The 20,391-nt window shown below is 43.1% G+C and overlaps 1 protein-coding gene across 2 annotated transcripts in view; it reads right to left on the reverse strand.

Moving 5' to 3' along the window:
- dennd1b (DENN/MADD domain containing 1B) overlaps window positions 1-20,391 on the reverse strand; it is a 103,072-nt gene that overhangs the window by 65,127 nt on the left and 17,554 nt on the right. For both annotated transcript variants that reach the window (XM_070832125.1, XM_070832124.1), the window contains exon 3: window positions 16,593-16,636. In XM_070832125.1, the coding sequence (XP_070688226.1) occupies window positions 16,593-16,636 (44 nt within the window). The remainder of the gene's footprint in view (window positions 1-16,592; window positions 16,637-20,391) is intronic.

Consider the following 20,391-nt stretch of genomic DNA (forward strand, 5'->3'; position numbering starts at 1 on the left):
GTGCCTACATATGGAGCATACGGGTGGGGCAGGGAGGCAAGGCGGGGTGGGTGGGTGGGAAGTAGTTGTTTTTACTTATTAGGATCTGTGATAAAATTGAGAACTCGACAAAGACGGAGGGCTTGGTGGCAGAGGAGGTCTCTGTCTCTGCTGTGGGAGTGTGTGTGTGTGTGTGTGTGTGTGTGTGTGTGTGTGTGTGTGTGTGTACATGTGTGTGACTGTCTTGGCGTGCGCGGCTGTAAAACTGTCACACACATCAGAGCTGCCATCGCTGTATGCGTTTGCTACTATTATTAACCACTATGTACGCACACCAATATGTTCCAGAGAGCCCTCCCTGGCGCACTGCATATGGCAGACAAACCCAAACAGACACAGACATGCATACGCATACACACACACACACACACACACACACACACACACACACACGCTTTCCCTGCAAATAAAAACATTTGACTTGCCAGATTTGAGAGTTGTCACAGCCCCGCCCACATCAGTTGTCTGTGTTTGAGTGACAGTCTAGGGGCTGGAGAGACTCTGATCTCATACAGGACCAGTTGGAAGTGATGTGTTTGTATAATGTGACTTAAAAACAGCAGACACGTTCTAAACACACACAACACACACACATATATATACATACATTCTGAGCAACATATATACATATTAGCCTGTCTACTTCAGTATACTGATGCCATACGGTCTATACACATTTTTAATCTGCTGTCTTTAGATGGCTGTTTCTGCTTCTGAAATCAGACAGCAGATGAACTTCCTGTCGATAGACTCGCTGATTAGTAGATGAATTGGCTCACCTCCAATACATTTGCATCAATGTGACAACCACTCCTCATTTCCGATGACAGGATAGAGCCTGGTTATCTAATCATTTAATAAATATAACGTTGTTTGTATAAAGAAAATCAATACAATCTTTAAGGGGAAAACTGCTGAGGAGGAAACAAACACACCAAAAATAACCTGACTGCTGTAGTGTATGTTAAAGCACCATTACCAGCAAATGTTTGGGCTGAAAATCTCTCTCTCCCTCTCTCTATGGGAAATAAACTGTGAAATGTACAAACAGTGTTAAAGGTTAGTTCAACTAAGTTAGAAAAAGAATTTTCTTAGTGGTCATGGAGATAGTTTGAGATACCCCTCTCTGAGATTTCTACCTCTGCACCCTATTACAGTCGAGTCTAAGCAAATGTAATTTGTAGTGTTCACATAATTTAAAATAATTAATTTCTTTCGCAGCGTGTATTTTTGCAATCAGTGCCTCAATTATTCTGGATAATCTACAGACTTTACTGTCAAAAGTTTTCATTGTCCATTGCTCTGGTAGAAAGTAGTTAAAGCACAGAGATATGAAAGTCTCAAACTATCGGCATGACTACATACCACTAGGGGTAGGTGAGAAAATGTTCTTTGGTAAATTGGATGAATCAGCCATTTATACTGAGCTCAACATTGCTCCTGGTCTGATAGTCATTTCAGTTTTGACCGAACACACTGCTTGTGTGTGATATGCAATACTTCTTTTCCTCATCTGTTAGTCTCTTTCCTACATCATACCTGTGTTACTGATAACTCGTCTTCACATCTGTAGCTCTCTTCCCACTTCCCTCCCTACATGACTGGGCCCTATACCATTGGGATATCTAAACAGGAATGGCACAAAGGGGTGTGTTCATCCCCAGTTTCTTGGTACAGTAAGCCCCCCACCACTACCACCACACACACAGAGGCACACATACACACACTCCCCCTGCTTGCCATTTTCCCAAGACAAAAGAAAAAGAGGCAGCTAATATATTTGCAGCTTTGCGAGGGTGGTGGGAGGGGTGGGGGGTGGGGGGGGTGGCAGGGTGGGGGATCTGCTGCAAGGCTGGGCTTGGCAGACACTGGTGCGTGTGTGTGTGTGCACGTGCTGTTTATCGTGAGTGGAGACAGGGGTATCACTCAGTGAGACAGAATACTCTGGGTTCCCCCAGCGGACGATCCCGCTATCACTGCACCACAACGCTACAACAGCACACAGCAGCACTGAGCAGCGTTGCACCGTCCCCCTGCAGAATAGTGCGGTACAGCAGGGAAAAGCAACAAACTTTGCAGCACAGGGCGACAATCTTGCTTTTCTACTCTTAAAAATAGGCATAAACTTCACTTTTATTCCTCCTCAACCCTGATTCTTTCAGAAGTAATTGCGGTGGGTTACACTATATATGGTTGAGGCATACGGCAGGTACTGGGGGATTTGACATGTGACAGATCATACTATGTGGGCTAGGCTTGACTGTCTCTAGCACATAAATACATGCACCTCCCCTCCCGGCCACACACGTTTCTAAAAAGGGAGAGCACAGCAAGTGGTCAAGATGATGGTTTTTTTTTTTTTGTTTAAGGATTAAATGCTAAATTCAGCATCAGCCATGGTGTTTCATTTTGGGTGTGAACTTCATGAGGAATATTCATTTTCCCATATGCTTGCGAACACAGAGCAGAGAGGCAGAGGAGGGAAGGAACGAGGATGGCGTAAAAGGGCCAAGCGCTGAAAATAATAAACTGTGGGGCTAAAAAGCGTGGAGAAGGGAAAGGGAGAAAGAGAGAAGCTGGCGAGAGTGAATGTCATAAGGAAAGAAAGATGGAAAAGGTATTCGGTGGACAGACACAACTACAGAGGGAGGGAGGGAGGGAGGAAGAAAGGGAGGGAGGGAGAGAGAAGCAGCTCAGTTCATGCCCCTCTCCCCATGCAGCTAGGACTCCTCCCTGGGGGAGCTCAGACTTTAAGCCCCTGCCCTGCTTTATATTCCCCTGGCTACTGCAGCCAGATCAATCTAGCTAGCTACCCAGTGTAACTCAACCCAGTTCAGTGCAACCTGGCCCCCAGAGCCCTCTATACAGGGTGTAGTTTTAAGAGGAATGGAGGCTGGTGGCAAGAAAAATTTGTAAATGTACCACTGGTATACCCATATTAGAAGCAGGCTTTAAAGGTCTGCATCAGTGTTTTTGCATGTGTTAGCCCATTATTACAATTCTTATATACGTTACATTACTGTCAGCTGTTTTCAGAGCATGTTGTACTGTTTTAGATTTCTGAACATGTTTTTTACTGTATAATCCATCACAGTGCACATTTTGCCTGCTTTTATTTTTTGTCAAGTTAATTTATTATTTCCTGGTAATGCAATTGCAAGTGCAGACTGATTTGAAAAGCCTGCGCTGCATTACCATACAAAAATAACATAAGTCAAAATAATGCAGACAAGATGTTCCCTGTGATGGATTACCTGACTCAAGTTTCTGCACGATGAGTTTTTATGCCATATGGGGGTGAATAGAAATCAATTAAAGCTGGGAAGGCAGTAAATAAAACACATGCAAACACCTAAAGCAGCATGTTATGCTGCACATCTGCACCTCTCCATGAGGATTCAACCGTGAACTGCTGAGGACCAGTGTGTCACCATTGGCCAGCTAATGTGTACAAGTCATCAATGGGTTGGGGCCATGTAAATAGTTTTAACTCACTGTCTGTGTACTGACACCATTAACGTCACTCCGTAAATTATTCCACATGTAAGGCCACACCTTTAAACATTTGCTCGTGATTCAAACTGGTGACTTTTAGGCTCAACTTTGTTGAACCAATGCTGGCCCTTCATTGAAATCTTCAATTTCACAATAATGAATCTCCTATGAAATAAAACCAGGAAGCTTTAAGTTTCCTATTATAAATAAGTGTTAACTCACCAATGTTGCAAAACATTACTGTAAAAACTTTTTTTTTTGTCAAACTGCTTATTTTTAGTTTCAGTTGTTGTCACACACAGTAGTTCAACTCCACATAACATGCTTTAGTTTTAGGAAAGCTGAAAGTCCAACACCTCGTTACACAAACATACAATCTTTGAAATACTCCAGCTGGTTTCTGTTCACAACTCTATTCAAAATTCATTACCTCTTAATTGTATTAGATCAGTATCATGATTCAATATAATGGCGACTCCATATTGTAATTCTACCACTGAGCACTGAACAGTTCACTTCTTAAATACTTCGCATTAATAATATCACACCATCATCAGGGCACTTTTTTGCTCAATCAGACATTTGAGAGTTTTCCCCCCCAACTGATGCCTGCTCTGTTGGAATCAAAAGTGTGCTTCAAGACTTTGAGGTACAAGTTGAGACAGACCAGTTCTTCTTTGAATATGTTAAATAACAGCAAGGTTTGTGCAAAGCTGTCTTTTCCATATGTGTCAAACATGCAGTATAATGGATTTTTAAGGCTACAGTGGTTTGCAGCAGGCAGGGACCCCGGTTATGCAGCCAGCGCTTCAACAGTATAATGACATAGTCAGCAGGGCTACTAACACATCAGCACTGGAAACCACAGTGTCTCCACTCACCCTTCCTTCACCTCTTCCTCACGCACGCTCTCATGCCCTCCTCATCACCTCCTCTCTTCCTTTCCTTCCCTTTCTCTTCCCTCCGTCCCCCACTCTCCGTCCTCTTTCACCTCCCTCCTAAACCCCCTGTCGTCATCTTGGATTCCCCCCTTCCTGCACACCCCACCTTTTCCTCGCCCTTACCAACACCCCTCGTCCCCCCTCTTGCCCCCCTTTTCCCAATTAGTCTGTCTCTGTGCAGCTACCCAGCCGATCTCTGCCCATCCTGCCGGTGCTGGTTCGCTCACCCAGCCCCTCTGGCGAACATGACAAAGAGAGATCCTCAGTATTCAAACAGACACACTGCTTTCAAATGCCGAATGGCAGGGTCGACCTGGGTGCAGCTTTAAGCAAAATATTCAAATTCTCAGCCTTTCTTTTTTAAGAATTTGCATGGATATGCATTCATTTGCAATGTGTAAAGGCACAAGGACAGCTGAGCCTTGGTTTCAGAGACAGAGGGGAAAAAATAAATAATGCAGAATAAAAATGTATGATGGTATGAAACCTTGATTTGGAAGACTGGTGGATTAAAACTAGGTTCAAAACTAATAAAAACACAAAGTCACAAACAAATGACAAGTGAATATTTCTGGCACCAAATAAATGATGAACTATGATCAGTGATGGCTATTATCAGTACTTTTACCAGGAAAACAGAGTGAGCGCGTCTGTGATCTCATGTACTGTAAACAACAAACTTCCCGAACAACTTCCTGTTTCTTCAGTGATCTCCAAACTGCACCAGATACCAAAAGGTTACTGAATCTGATACTAGAAGCAGAAAGAGAGACAGAGAGGAAGATACTGAGAGAAACACGGAGGCAAGTATATTAAGACAGAGAGAGGCAGAGAAAGAAGGAAAGAAAAGCAATAACTGGAGAAATGGAAATGAGTAATACCTTAATAGTGCTTTTGAAAACATTTTTAAAAAGCAGTAACATAGTAAAGTCTAAAAAAAAAAAAAAAATGCTGGTATTGGTTATGACATGATGAGCAGTTTTTGTCCCTCTCAGGCAAACTAAACGAGGCTGTTGATTTTCATACCTCACCTCCTAGCAGCTTTTCACATTCAAATATGTTGTGAGATCAATAAGATTTAACCAATAAATATGGAAAAGGCACAAGAGATTAATCTGCTGTCATGTTATAGACTGCAGCATATTAATCCAGCTCTATACAAGTATCACACAATCTATATGAGCAACTCATTCCAATTATGTTTACCAGCCCACTACATCTTCCTGAACAATGCCGTTATTTTCTAAGCCCAAGAAATAAATGCAGCTATGGTGGTTACTGGAAAGTGTTGCAAGAGTCATTTTATACTTAAGACCTGCCTGACCACAGGAAGGCATGCAGACCAATGTGAGCCGCACTCTGACGATGCAAGTTTGTTTTCAGAGTGCATGTCAGAAAATGACAAAGCTACACAGCTACATTTGCTAGAAATGTACAATGTGAGTGCCAAGCAGTGCTGCTGCAGTTCACAAATACACCAAATCTAAATGGTGGGAACCAGGATTTAAACCCACTCTCTTAGTGCGGACTTCTGTAGGTGACCCTGACCTCTGGCTTTCCTGTCGGGGGGGAAACAAATGAAGAAGGTTCTCTGGAGGGGAGCAAAGTGGTAAATTAACTTTTTTTTTCCATATCAGATAATATAATAATATCAGAGTGATTCCTGCATAGATGATTATAAGACCAACTGGGACCATATGTTGAGAAGTGAGTGAATATATATTTATTTCAAAGGCCTCTTGGTAAAATCACTGCCATTGTGTGATATTGTGTGAACAGCATGCGCTAGCAATAGTAATCAGAGGGGACGTTTAAGCCTTGTCTCACTTTTGAGTCTATAGCTCGTTTCTTTTTTTTTAGGAGGGCAGCTGAACAAATTTATAGGAGTAACAACATCATCTGATGGAGACCTAGATAGAGTGAAATTTAAAAATGTAGAGGAAGTGAGAGAACAAAATGAAGGACAATAGAGAAAATGACTTTGACAAAGGCAGTGACAGGGGAGACTGCAGACGGGCCAGATTTAGTAAATGAGATAGAGACACTATTCTATAGGAATAAGAAGCCTACAGAATAGTGAGGAGAGGAGCAGAAGAACAATGGGTAGAGGAACAGCCTCCTCTGGCCACTGTAGACCTCAAACCCTGCAGAGATTTCTTTCATTAGGCTTTAATAGTATGCTGCCGGCTTGCCATTCTGACCTGCGCTCTGTGCCAGTAATAAGAACGGCCTTCAAAGCCGGACCAAAGCAACAGAGCTGCTTGAGAGGGGGAAGGTGGAGAGGAGGGTGATGGAGAGAGGTGGAGGGGCACATGAGCCGATGAGGTGCACTTTCAAATTGACACGGGGGCGTTACATTTTCACATTCTTGCTCGCTCTGCACAGGCTGATAGGAGAGGGAAATGGAAGAAGAGGGAGTTTTGCCTTTCTGGGTTTTTTTTCACTCCCCTCCACAAGTTTCTGCTCCCAGTGACCCCTCTGTTGCAGAGTGTCTGTGTTAAGGGAGGTGATTTAACGGTCCCATGTTACCAGAACCCTTCTCCAGGAGCTGTTGAAGGTGGCAGATGGATCTTCTGGCCTCTTCAAACACTTGTCACCACCTGACAAGTATATGTGCTCTTATATTCATATGTGTATGTGCCAGCTCTATTGCAAGAAGAGACCTTGTTTGCTGAAAATATATGTCATTTTCAAATCTGCACTTCTGGACCCTTAAGGGCATCACAGATGCCTAAACCAAGGACAAAATAAAGACCTTAGTTTGGCCCTCCTGTGAACAGCAACAGCACGTATTTCCACTGGCCTCAAAACCTTACATCACCCTCTTTTACTGGAAACTTCACTGATAAATTAGTGTCCCAGAAGCCATTGCATTTATACTTAGAGTTGTCCTTGCTCAAGTTTAATAAGGGTACGTAAAATGTTGTCTTGGATTGTTTTCTTTTCTCTTTAGGCTATAACGCACGTGTAAGATGAATTCAATAATTTGTGTTAACAAGAGGGAAAACATCTCCTTAACCCCCCACTGCCCAGCCTCAAGTTCATTCCCGGACTATCAGCTGTTAATGAGTCACCTCCAATATAAAAACATTCCACTTGGGTAGTATACATGCCATCCATTGTATTGCACTCATTTACTTTCTGTTTTTTCCACAATGGATGTATTTATGTTATGGGGTGAGGGGGCACATTGCTTGGAGAATAAGTATGTGGCGTCAACAATAACAGTGTGCATTATTCCAGTGCTAATAACCTGTCCTGCTGATGTCCTTTCTACGAATCACAGATGGGCTCAGACAGGGGAGAGCGGCAGTATTATGCCTCTGCAGAGATCTTCCACTGAATATATTACCATGTGATAGGGGGAGATGTCTCACTCCCTAACACACACACACACACACACACACACACACACTTGTAGTGTTGGGCCAAGAGAGCTGCATATGCCCCAAACATACAAGCATGGGCTTCATTAATGACGTGCCAGGAGGAAAGGGAGAGGGATGGAGAGAAAGAGAGAGAGCGTGCGCGTGCATGTGTGTGTGTGCGTGTATGTGTGTGTGTGTGTGTGTACTAAGCAGCCGGGGGGGGATTTCCTTCTTTAAGCTTTCAGCTCCCACTGGGTTTAGCTCGACTGTATGAACCCTGATGTGGGCCTGCCTCTAACACATGGCGTCACACACTCACACACACACACACACACACCCACCCTCTCACACACACACACACACACACACAAAGAATGTATACGTTGAAGCTCAGCAGGAGAGCAGCAGTGCAACACCGGCTCCTAAACATTTGGCTCTGAACGTCTCATTGACAGATGTACATGGAATCTAGCAGAGGGGGTCAGGTCATCGCTGCACCCTCCCCTTCCTCTTTCTCCTTCCCTCCCTCTCACCATCACTTAAATCTCTGTCTCTGCTTGGTGGCTGCTGATTGTGCCATGTATCGGGTAGTGTAGTGAAGGAAAAATGCACCCCAATTAAGCCACATCGTTATATGTGTGATAGCTCTGTTGGCAACAGCAGCATGTGGCTGGGGTAAGTCTGGCATCTGATAGCGTAAATATGAGTTTCCTGGTTGACAGGGACAACCTGTTTCCAAGTGTAGATGCACTCTTTCTTCCTCTGTGACTGCAGCCATAATACTGACAGAGTTTGGCAGCACTCAAATATATAATGTACATTTTAGAGAATATGTACTGCGGTATTACACCAGCCTAGTTTGCATATGTTAAACCCAACTAGGAGCTCTAACAAATGGATGAAGAATTCAAGATTTCATTATGAAACAAAACAAGGTGGAACAGTGTCACCACATCATTGGCGCATGACTAACAATCTCCTGGTTCCCTATTCTAAAATTTCAGTTCCATTACTGTAGCCATGTGTGCAAAAATGACAGACCACAACAGGAGGTTTAAAATCTCTAATAAACTAGACGTGCTTTGACTGTAGCTTGATAAAGCCTATGTTTACTTTACATAACCGTTGTGTAACGGTGTAGTGTCATCTTTATCTATCGTCCATTATTGTCAATCCAACTCCGGTGTACTGAACAAAAACTTCATCAGCACCTATTTACCGTCTCACTTTGTGCTTAACGGTCTAATATCCTTAGGATCAGCTACATGAGCTGAGTGGGAAGTTCACATTTGTAAAGCTTCTCACAGAAGTCCCTCTTTTAAAGAACCTCTTTTCATATTGCATTTATCTAATGAAATGTTCACCAAGTAGGAACCAGTTTAGTACACATTCACCATCCACTTACAGTACATTGCTCTTTAAAACAATTCGCCTTGGGAGTGGAATGGTAGTGCAGCCAAAGTGCAGCTAGCTCGTAGTAGTATGAATACATCTGTAGTTGAATCAACTACTATCCACCTGCAACCTGGGAAACACAAGCAGCCAACAGCTCTTTACTCCACTGCCAAAACACACCACCGCTTTCTTTTCGCCAGTCACTGGGCGATGTTGAAGAGATGTGAGCAGCGGGGCGTAAAAACACTTCCCCTGCTCTCGTCTTCCCTCTCTACCACCCTGCTTCTCCCAGGAAGCCAGCCCAGAGGTCAGCGCAATCAGGACCCATGAGCAACAAAGGGCCCTAGTTAGGCGTCCAGCTCAGTGCCCGAGCCAAAGGCCAGCTTAGCGGGGCGAGACTGTCCATTAGGCAAGACCCTGGAACACCCGAGGGATCTGAGGTGAAAAGGGTTAGAAAGAAGAATAAAAACACTATCAACCCAGACACATACACACACATATTCTCAAAGACATACACAGATCATATGAGGCCTTGTTTGACACTGCTGTCAGGGTGCAGTGAAGGGGAAAGACGAGGCCCTGTGACACACTGAGACATCACACGTATACATGTACACAAATACATGCACACACACATTTAGGCCTATACCTCTCCACACACACAAAAAGATATGAATTTCCATTTTTTCATCTCTCATTTCCCACACCTGATCCTTGCAGCTAAAGCTTTACAAAACTTGTTACAGCAGCACCCACAGAGCTGAAAAAATATGCTCATTCTCAACAGCTTGTCACAAACATCATTACTTTTCTGTCTCCTATCTTTTTGGAGGATGGGTGGGGAAGCTGGCTATGTCCTCGTGAAAACACTCCGGTCTGATAGAGGCGCTGTACTTTTCACTCAAGCGTCATCTCCCTCACTGCTATAAGTGAGGGTATCACCTACCTCATCACTTATTGGTGGTGTTTCACATCTAAACTCGTCCTCTTCTTAGAGACTGTGGATGCAACTTTTTCACTGGAGTGAAGACAATATTTTGTTGAAATGTACATTTCACATGAAATTGAAACATGTACACTGTTTGGATTTATTAACTTTCTGCAAACTTTCACACTACCAAACTCTGACCAGCGAACACAATCTGTCTTTTTGCTTTTCACTGACCTCCATCCTCTCGCAATTTCTGTCATTTTGTCATTCTACACGCCTCTCACCTTGCCTTTATTCTTCTACCTGACTTTCCCTCCAGTCTCATCACTTCTTCACCTCCTTCCAACTTTCCCTGTTACCCTTTTTTGACATAAATCTCCTTTTAAACTTCCCATTCTCTACCTCTTCTCCTATGTGACTGTTGATTTTCTATATCACACTCTCCTTTGCGTGGTACACAAGGTATCATCTAGGGGCCACGTATAATTGACTTGAAGTTAGCATCCCTGGTCCCTTGTTTCCAAACCTCTGCCCCCCTCCTTGACTCCTCCTCCACCACCACCACCACCACCACTCTCACCCACTATCTCCTCCTCCCCTCAGGGTCAACACTCAGCTCCCTCAGGGCTGAAGCCACCAATCATGTCCACCAGCTCCTCTACTTTACCTCAATACCTCAGGATAGTGCTACCTCCCCCACCCAGGGCCGGTCAAGAGCTGTAGCCACCAATCACAGCATGTCAGGCAGCCTGTCCTGATGGAGCACGGTGTCAGTGCAACACTCAGAGTTGCCGAGGTTGAAGCCTCGAGAGACCCTTCGCCTCTCTTCTTCTGTCTCTTTCTTTGTCTGTCCCTCCCCCTTTCCCTGTCTGGCCGATGACACAGTGAGCTTTTGAGCAGAGATGGATATACAGGACCATGTGAACAGAAAATAAGTCAAGACTAGTCAAGTCATGGGATCTCAAAAAAAGAGAAAACATTTGACTTGACCTGTTGGTTAAAACTATATAAGCACTAAGCACAAGAACATCTGAGTAACATATTTTTAAAAGAGACCAAAAACAGCCTAGAAACTACTTAATAGTGTTAAAAAATTGTTAAAACAGAAATAGCTACAGGTAGAATGATTATTACCATGTCTGATTTGCCAAAAAACAGATGGCATGACATTAAAATTAGACACAGGCCGCTCTGCTACAGCGAAATGTGATACAAGGATTTTTTTCACAATCTAAAACACCTGCTGTAAACATCAGGCATTGGTGGCAGTCCAGCTGAACCTCACCGTTTTGCACCAAACTGTAACAACTACACAAAAAAATCTCCATCAGCAATGGGGCAAAGGCACCACTTACTCCACTTAGGCAAAGCAGACCACAATGCAATGTGGCTTAAATAGATAATATGTTTTAAGGTTTGAAGGCTTGAATGCGCTATTCACCACCTACATCTCTCAAATACCTAATAAGCCTTACAAAAAAAGGCATATCAGGAAATGTAGGAAGTCACATAAAAATTGCTCATGTAGCGGTGCAAAGTAAATTACTACATTTTTCAAAACATAAGTAAATAAATAACACAAATTGATTATAGACAGCAATGTATGTGTCCATATCAAAGCACAGATATCTCCTTTTATGATCGAATCACACATACTGTAGCCTTGGCACAAATGAAAAAACAGCATGTTCTATGGTTAACTTCATGTAGTATGCAGCAGGAAGATCAAAGATCCCTATTTAGATATGTGGAATGGCCAGAGAGAGTTAACATCAACTTTAGTTCACAGCTGCGAGAAGCCCTTGCAGTAAAATCTATTCATAATTCAATATTTCCTTTATTTCTCTCTGGATATTATGCTGCAACCAGGCTGGCAGAAAAAAATACAGTTTATGTGTAATTTGCAATTTCCTGCAACAGCATCTTGTGAGGGGAAATATGAGATAAGGTGTTTGGAAAGGAGAAGGTTGATGAACTGACAGGAAGTAAGAGATACAAAGGCACAGAGTGATTTGAGGGATACTGCAAAAAAAAATGAAGATCGGCATTAAAGGTTGATGAAAGTTGAGAAACAAATAGACTCGAGACTGGAGACAGCATGTAAAACGTAGTGAAAATTAATTAAGAGGGGCACCAAGAGGTTCCACCTATGTTACATAATGCTGATATGCCAAGAAAGCAAACACAAAGTTATTTCTCTGTGTCTGCATGTGAGTGTGTGCACGTTTGCATGTAAACGGGGGAAAGAAAGCTAACTCCAAAATGTAAGGAAGGAATCTGCAAGAAAGTACAACAGAGAAAGAAAGACATTAGGAGGCGCGAGGAACAAACAGAAGGCGCAGTGTATTCATCGATAAATCACATCGTCTATGAAAACATCCATAGTATATTCACTAAATAGTTTTTTACCTGCAACCATGTGGATAATCAGGAGATACACACCCTTGCCACACCCTCTCAGAAATTTCCATTAGCATCCATTTTCCCTGGATGGTGCTTTATATAATTTGTTGAGTTTTTGTTCACTGAGGTGACATACTATAAACACTTTGTTACTTCCACCATTGTAAGCATCTTTGAATATATGACAAAAATGGCGGACCAATAAGCACCTATAAAAATCAGTTCAGGTGGCGAAGCACAAATTCTGAAACTCATCATGCTTCCCGTTCTCAGAAAGAGGTAACGAAGGTCACCTTTCACCTAGATCAGGTGAAAGTGATACCCAATTCTGCACTATTTTCCATGACTTGTGATTTGCATTAGACTTGAATATGTGTTTGTTAACCCCTTTAATTCCACTGTGGGCTGACAGCTGTGAGATCTAAATGCTTGCAAATGACATCATGACAATGCAAAGCTAACAAGATAAATGGGCAGAAAGACAAAGACAGATATAGATGTTTATACACAATTACTGAATAACACATAATGAATAAAATAGTAGTGAAGGAGCCCGGCAACTTTAAAAATGTGTTTTTGCCTATAGTGTCAGGCATGGAAGCACAGAAATTTGCAGAAGGATGCATCAGTGTGTCTAACTTAACATTTTTAAATACTGTGGAGTTGCTCACAGTCTCTATAAGATTTCAAATGGTTGTCTGTTTGTGGAACTTGCTGAGTGTTTATCGTATTATCCTCTGTTCTCTACAAAGGAGTGGGCCTTCTATACACCACACTGTGGTTAGCGAGAATTAACTGGCAGAACCATTTTCTGTGTGTGTGTGTGTGTGTGTGTGTGTGTGTGTGTGTGTGTGTGTGTGTGTGTGCTCTGTCTGCTGTGTTGTTTCCACAACTTTGGGATGAGATCTGAGAGGAAACGGACAGATTTCCATCTGTCTGCTTCATTTGCAAAAAAAAGCCCTTCTTGCGATTCAAATATATGCTTTAGCCACCTCTCTCTTGCCCTCCCTCTCTCTCTCTCTCTCTCTCTCCCTCTCTTTTCCATCTCTCCCTCTCTATCCAAGTGGCATCTGTGGATGACCAGGGCATCAAGAGTCTCAGGGGCTGAGGGAGAAATAGGGGGAGCAGGAGGGGAAAAGAAAAAGAGAGGAGAGAAAGAGAAAGAGGGAGCAAGCGCCTCTCACTTCACATTTCCCCAGCACCACCCCGGCGTGCCAGCCAGCCTGCAGTCTGTTCTCCTTTGAGCTTTCTATTCTACCACAGAACAGAAAAAAAATCAATTCATATTTCCATAATCCACACTCCTGTCTGTCTACATGTCTTTGCCTCTCCCCCTCCTTCTATCCGTCTCTCTCTCCTCTCTCTCTCTCTCCTTCTCCCTCTTTCTGCCTCCCTCTCTCTCCCCCTCTCCCCTGGGGTAGACTAACCCCTCCACCCCGATCCTACGGCCTACAAATGTCATTACGCTGAGCAACAATAACGGCCTAAACAAAAGGAGGCCTTGCTCTGAGCTCTGAGCCCCTCTGCGGAGACTGTTGGCTGCTGCTGCCATATGCTGGCCAGCTCGGGCCACAGAAAGAGACAGAGACTGTGGCTACAGAGGACTCCAGCCTTCAGCCCCACAAAGGAGGAAAGGAGCCCTAATCCTGGTAATGAGGCCCGTGAATACAGCCTTTATGTATATGGGGGAAAGGGCCAATCCCTCTGTACACAGCACGCTAACTAGCCATCTTAAGGGCCATCTTATCCACACAAACGATCTGGTCGACAACAGAATGAAAGAAAAGTGAGGTTGTGGGGGGGCTAAAAAGAGAGGCGTGTTGGAGAAGGAGGATGAGATATGCCCATGTCAACACATACACTGTTTACGCTGGGTTTCTTTTCTATTTCATCTCCCTTGGATTCAGCTGCTCTTTTTACTCCTTTTTCCATCGCTTCCATTTCCTGTGTCTGCCCCTGCAAGTCTGTAATTTCTTGCTCACACTCTCGTTCCCTCACTCCCTCTACCTTTTACTCTGATAGCACGCTCTGGTTCTTGTGGGGCAGGCAGACATCGCCTGAAGCATCTTTTCTATAAGCCCGTTTATTCCTCAAAGTGGATCAGAGAGGCAGGAGAGCTGTTCAAACTCACTGGCTTGGCTGCTGTGTTGAGAGATAGTTAGCCTACACACATATTGTCCTCTTTCACTGTTTTTTAAAATTTTTTTTAAGTTGCCCATTTTTCCTCTCGGTCCATCGATGGGCTGCTGCAGTCGTCTGTCCAATCATTTGCTCCACAACTTGTTTAGTGCTGTGGCCACTTAAGGAACAGAAGCGATGTGTTGCATGCCTCTTTTTCCTGTCCAATCTCTTTGTTTTGTCATTCTTAGACTAACTGTCAGTGCAAAAATCACACACACACTAACTGAGAAGGAGAAGAGGGGGTAGGGCGACTCGTCAAGGAGTTTAACATTATAATCTACTTACAGACAGAGATAGAGATTAATACACTTATCATTACAGGCTGCGTGATCGTTTTGATCAAGTTGGATCTAGACTGTTGTTCTTTGAAGGGGAGGCCAGAGAGACATAACAAAGACACCCTGCTGAGGTGGTGTATTTTTTCTAAGGGTAAAGAGCAAGGTGTTCTAAGAGGGATATTAAATCAATTTAAATTATTCCAAAGATTGTTTTAGCACGTGTGTGTGCACGGTGTCCCCCTGAGACAGCCGATAAGGTTTGTGATAGGCTTAAAAGATATTACAACCTGGGTCTTATTTCGTAGTTTTGGCCATAATTTCTATCAGAAACAACAACATTGCGTTCATTGGAGGGACTTTAATAAAAAGAAGCCAGGTGGGGCAATAAACATTCAATAAGCATTTAGAATACAGAATCAGTTTGCCAAACTTATTTAGAAGAGAAAACTAGGGATGCACTGATATTTCTTTATCTCCTGATACTTCAACTCAACAATCAACCAATACCAGGTACTGACACAGTACCAGTGCTCTCTTTTATTTAAAACCTGTATACCTCAATGCATGGAAGTTTTTATGTAAGGTAACATGAGGCCAAGGCTTGCTTTGGCACTAGAAAACTGAGTTGGCAGCCCACCGTGACTTGGGAAAAACTGGACCATACCTATCTTATTAACACAGAAACTGTATTTAATGTGGACGGGCCATTTCATGGCCAATAACCAATCTGCTAAATAAGGTCAGTGCAGGCCTTGATACCAGCTAACTTTAAGTTGTAAACATTCATTACAGAGTTTCTGGTTAAACTTTGACCTTACCATTGTTGTGCACACACACAGTACACACACACACACACACACACACACACAGTAAGGGAAAATAATCTGAAATTTTGGGTAGTGGGAAATAGTGAGGTGTACATAACCCTGCAATACTTACTCCTGACTCTTTTAGCAAGAACATGGAGAGCCAGAAAGTGCTGCAAAACAGCTGCAGATTTTGCTTTCAAATTGGAAATCAACCCAATAATGCTATAAATGTGAAACAATAGGAAGCAGACATGGTAGCACAATGAGAGAGGAAGCAAGAGATACAAACAGAGAGAGAGAGAGAGAGAGGAAAACAGAGCAGAGGTGTGCATTCCTGTCACGGTTGCATGATAATTACTGATTCGTCGGTTATTGAAGACCTGCTCACTGCTTTTCATTACCAGCAACAGACGTAGAATGAGACAGAGAAGAGGAGGAGGAGGAGGAGGAGGAGGAGAGAGAGAGGGATAGAGAAGGAAAGGAAGCACTGATAGGGACGAGGAGGAAAGTGGGGATGGTGGTGGTGGTGGTGGTGGTGGTGCTGATAGGTGTTGGGGGAAGTTACCACAGTATGGCAGGGTGAGTGAGGGCATTAGGCAAGGAAAGGGAGATGGGAGAGGAGGAGGCAGAGGTTGTCTGTAACAGTGAACGAGTGAGAGAGAGAGAGAGAGAGAGAGAGAGAGATTTGGAGAGATAGGGGGAGAGAGAGGAAGAGAGTGAGAGAAGAATGAAAAAGCAGAGTGTGTTCCAACCTGGTCTGTGTGGTCCTGGGGGAAGCTCCACAGCACGGTTGGATCTAGAGGTAATTGACAGACAGCATTAATCAGCGGGTGAGAAACACACCGTCTTCGCTAGCTGCCTCAGAACACATACATATTAATGAGAGGGGTGGGGGCAAGGGTGGCTGCTGCGAGTCTGTGCACGCACGCACACACACTCACACTCATATACTCGCTTACACACACACACACACACACACACACACACAAGAGCGCACAGCGAAAGACAAGAGAGAGAGTTTCTAGGCTGTAAATATGCTAATCTATATTCTCAGTGTAGATATGATAGGTTATATTATACAAAAAAAAAATCATGCACGTTTAAGAAAGTCATATCAACACATTCTCTAGTTCATTTGCTTAATTATTCCTACATTGATACAAGCTTATCTGTTTGCTGGAGAGATGTAAAACCAAAGCTAAAAGGTTTATCATTATAACAAGGGTTTGTGGGGCTTTTTTTTCCTCCAGTAAACAATATTAGAGAGAGTCAAAGATTAACCAAGTTCATTAATCGATTTGAAGATCAACAGATCAACATTCTTATATGGTCACTTATTATTAAGTCAATTACTCAGTGTATAGACAGAACATTAACTGGGCTCAAAAGCTTAAAGAAATGTCGCTATAATTGGAATTCCTTGGGGGTTTAAGCTGCTGACTAAATAAATACTCTTAAGATAAAGCATTTTGGTTTGGTAAGCTGTGATGGGCATTTCTCATTCTTTTTGACATTTCATAGCCTATAAACTAAAAAAAGAAAAAGCACTGAGAGATTCATCAATAGTGAAATAATCATTAGTTGCAGTCCTAGACAACCTAGAATACCATTCTTGTTTAAAGACTGTGCTTCAAAGACATTCATAATGTATAAGATGTTATTAATGTTTTATATAATAATAAAACATCAGCATTATTCTCTTAGTACTGATATTGATATTACAGTGGTGAGGATGGACATTGTTCAAAGATGGGGCAGGAAAATTGACACAGGACAAATATACCAAAATTCACAAATGAAATAACCATTTAATATGCCATATTATGCTGTCATTCTGCGATACCTCAGTGTCACTCTTGCAAAATGATTGCATCTCTCTTATAGCTAGCGTGCAAACTCAAACGTGAGCCTCGCCTCTTGTACCATGTGGTTGAATGGAAGCAGCCACAGAGCCATAGCCTGAACACGGGGGTCTCTGGTAAACACGGCTTCCACAGCTCCAAGGTCATCCTGTGACCTCGCCAGGAACAGCGAGGGTTTGAAGAGACGAGCTCTCACATGCCAGGTTCACTGTCATGGACATACAAAAGGCCTACGGGCTCACGAACACACCCCCACCTCTGTCCAAACAAAGCTCGCTGAAAAGAAAGTGAACATGGAAGCACCGAAGCTTTTGATGGCGTGAACACTTCAGTCAGAAAAAACAATAACCTTGAGTTCAACAAGTATAAACTAGGAGATTAAGTCCCTTAACTGAAAGATGTATGACCATTTAACAAGGGCTGTATTTGGGCATGATCCTTCCCTACGCATATGCCAAAAAGATTAATGTAGACATTTATGAAGCAGGAGGAGAGGACCACTAATTTAGTAAGACGACATGAAATATGTAGACACACAATGTGCAGTGTAGCTTCATGGCTAACACACCAGGCTGCCTGAGAGGGAGAGGGGCGCACAATGAACAAACGGATGACAGGACGCAGCAGAGTCTATCATGCCTTACATAATCCTGTTGGATAATTTCACGGGCCCCATCTTGAAAAGAGCGACACAGAAAAAAAAAAAATACCCAGCAGAGCTCAAAGCTCTATAGTCCAACTCCGGCCGCCCCCTCTTCTCCCTACCCTATGATCTGCCACAGTTAGGGCTATTTTATGCTGATTTACTGGGTGAGAGGATGGGAACTGCTGCTGGAGGGCGATACAGGAGAGAGGAAAAGGGACAGGCGTTACGGAAGAGAAGAGGGTAGGGGGTCCAGTGTTTGTAACTTTTGGCAGCCAAGTGTGCATAGGTATGAAAATAGGGGGGGGGGCCCTCAACAGCAAAACTGCCAGTGTCAATGCTCACAGCTAAACTAATGGGCTCTATGCTGACAGTACAAATGGTAAATGGTAAATTGACTGTGCTATAGTGCCTCTCTAGTGTTTTTGACCACTCAGCTTTCACACTACATTCGCACTCACCCACTCACACAGCACTCGTACACTGATGGGAGATTGCCAATCTGCCATCAGGAAGAAGCTAATGACTCAGACACACTCAGCGTCTTGGTTCCAAGGACGCTTGTGAACTGGAGGAGCCGGGGGCTGAACCACCAGTGTTCTGACTGGTGGACGACAGTGACAGAGTGTGACTGAATTCGATATCAAGTTCTGATAGCGGCTGTAACACAATAGACCTTTTCACAGCAGGCATTTTGACTTGTCATGCAGGAAAAGCACAGGTGAAACGAATTCCACGACCATTGGCTCAGTTCTGTGAAGTGAGCCGTACCAGTAAGCCAGCGTGCACGATACCAGAATACTAGAAGTGGGTCACCTTAAAGGAATGCAGATGTTTTTAATGGTATTGATTACACCTGCAAGGACGAGCCAAAATGGTTTCTGCCAAAAGGTCTATATAAGAATGAAGAAACAAAAAAAAAAAAGAAAGAAACAATATAACAAACAAATTAAAAAAATATACAGGAGTTTCTTTAATTGTAGTCTTTGTCAATTTGGTCAATTTTGTTTATTGGGATGTCCTTCACAAAGAGTTGTGTTTGTAATGTAATACCAATTCTGAACTTCTATGATCTGACAAATACCCACCATATTGCAATACAAAACCTAAATCTATTAACAACTAGAATAAAAACTAAATATTTTTAGACTGAAACGAGCAAACCATCTCTGGAAAACTCACTGAAACTACACTGAACGGAAAAAATAAAAAGTTACCAGCATAAAAACTAATGAAAAATATAAAGCTATAATAACTCTGGTATAAAATCACACAGAGGGAGAGTGGTGTAGAGCGAGAGACAGATGTGAATAAAGGGGCACAGGAGGGTGAAAACACAAATACGTTTCTTATGCAGCTGAGAACATGCGAGAAGTTAAGAGCACAACCAAACACCTTCCTTTATCGTTCATATCTCCTCTTTCCTCTGTATCCTGTTTGCACTTTCCTTTCTGTCCTCCAGGCTCTTATTCTTTCTGTTCTGCTCCACCTCCACATTTCTCTGCCAATCATTTTACCTCTTGCTTCTATTTTCCACTGTCTTTTCTTTTACAGATTCTTTTCTCTTTTTCCCCCCATTTCTGCCTCATTCCCAGTCCTTCTTCTTGCCCATCCCTGCTCTCTGTGCTTGCCTCATTTTTTTCTATGTCTTCCACAACCTTTCTTTCTCTTCATCCCGCCCTCCCCTGCAGCTCTCTGTCCTCTTCACTTCTGCAAACCCCCTCTCTATTTTTCCTCACTCCCTCGCGTTTGTCTACCCCTCCCTTCGGATGTGCTGGGCGTGTGGTGGGCGCAAGAGGGGGCCTGAAGGGGGTTAAGGCTGAAAGTTGAAGGTTAGAGAGGTGAAGAGGAACCCTGCTGCTCCACCAGGGGACACAAATGTCACCATGACAGATCCTGCGCCGGTTAATCTACCCTCCCCTTCTTAAACAAAAAAACACACACACACACACACACACACACACATACACATTCAAAGACACGTACCAAAAAATTATACCAATTCATTTCTGAATGCTGTTATACCAATGTCAACTGTGAAATAGG

The sequence above is a fragment of the Pempheris klunzingeri genome, chromosome 6, assembly GCF_042242105.1.
Source record: "Pempheris klunzingeri isolate RE-2024b chromosome 6, fPemKlu1.hap1, whole genome shotgun sequence".
Lineage (NCBI taxonomy): Eukaryota > Metazoa > Chordata > Actinopteri > Acropomatiformes > Pempheridae > Pempheris > Pempheris klunzingeri.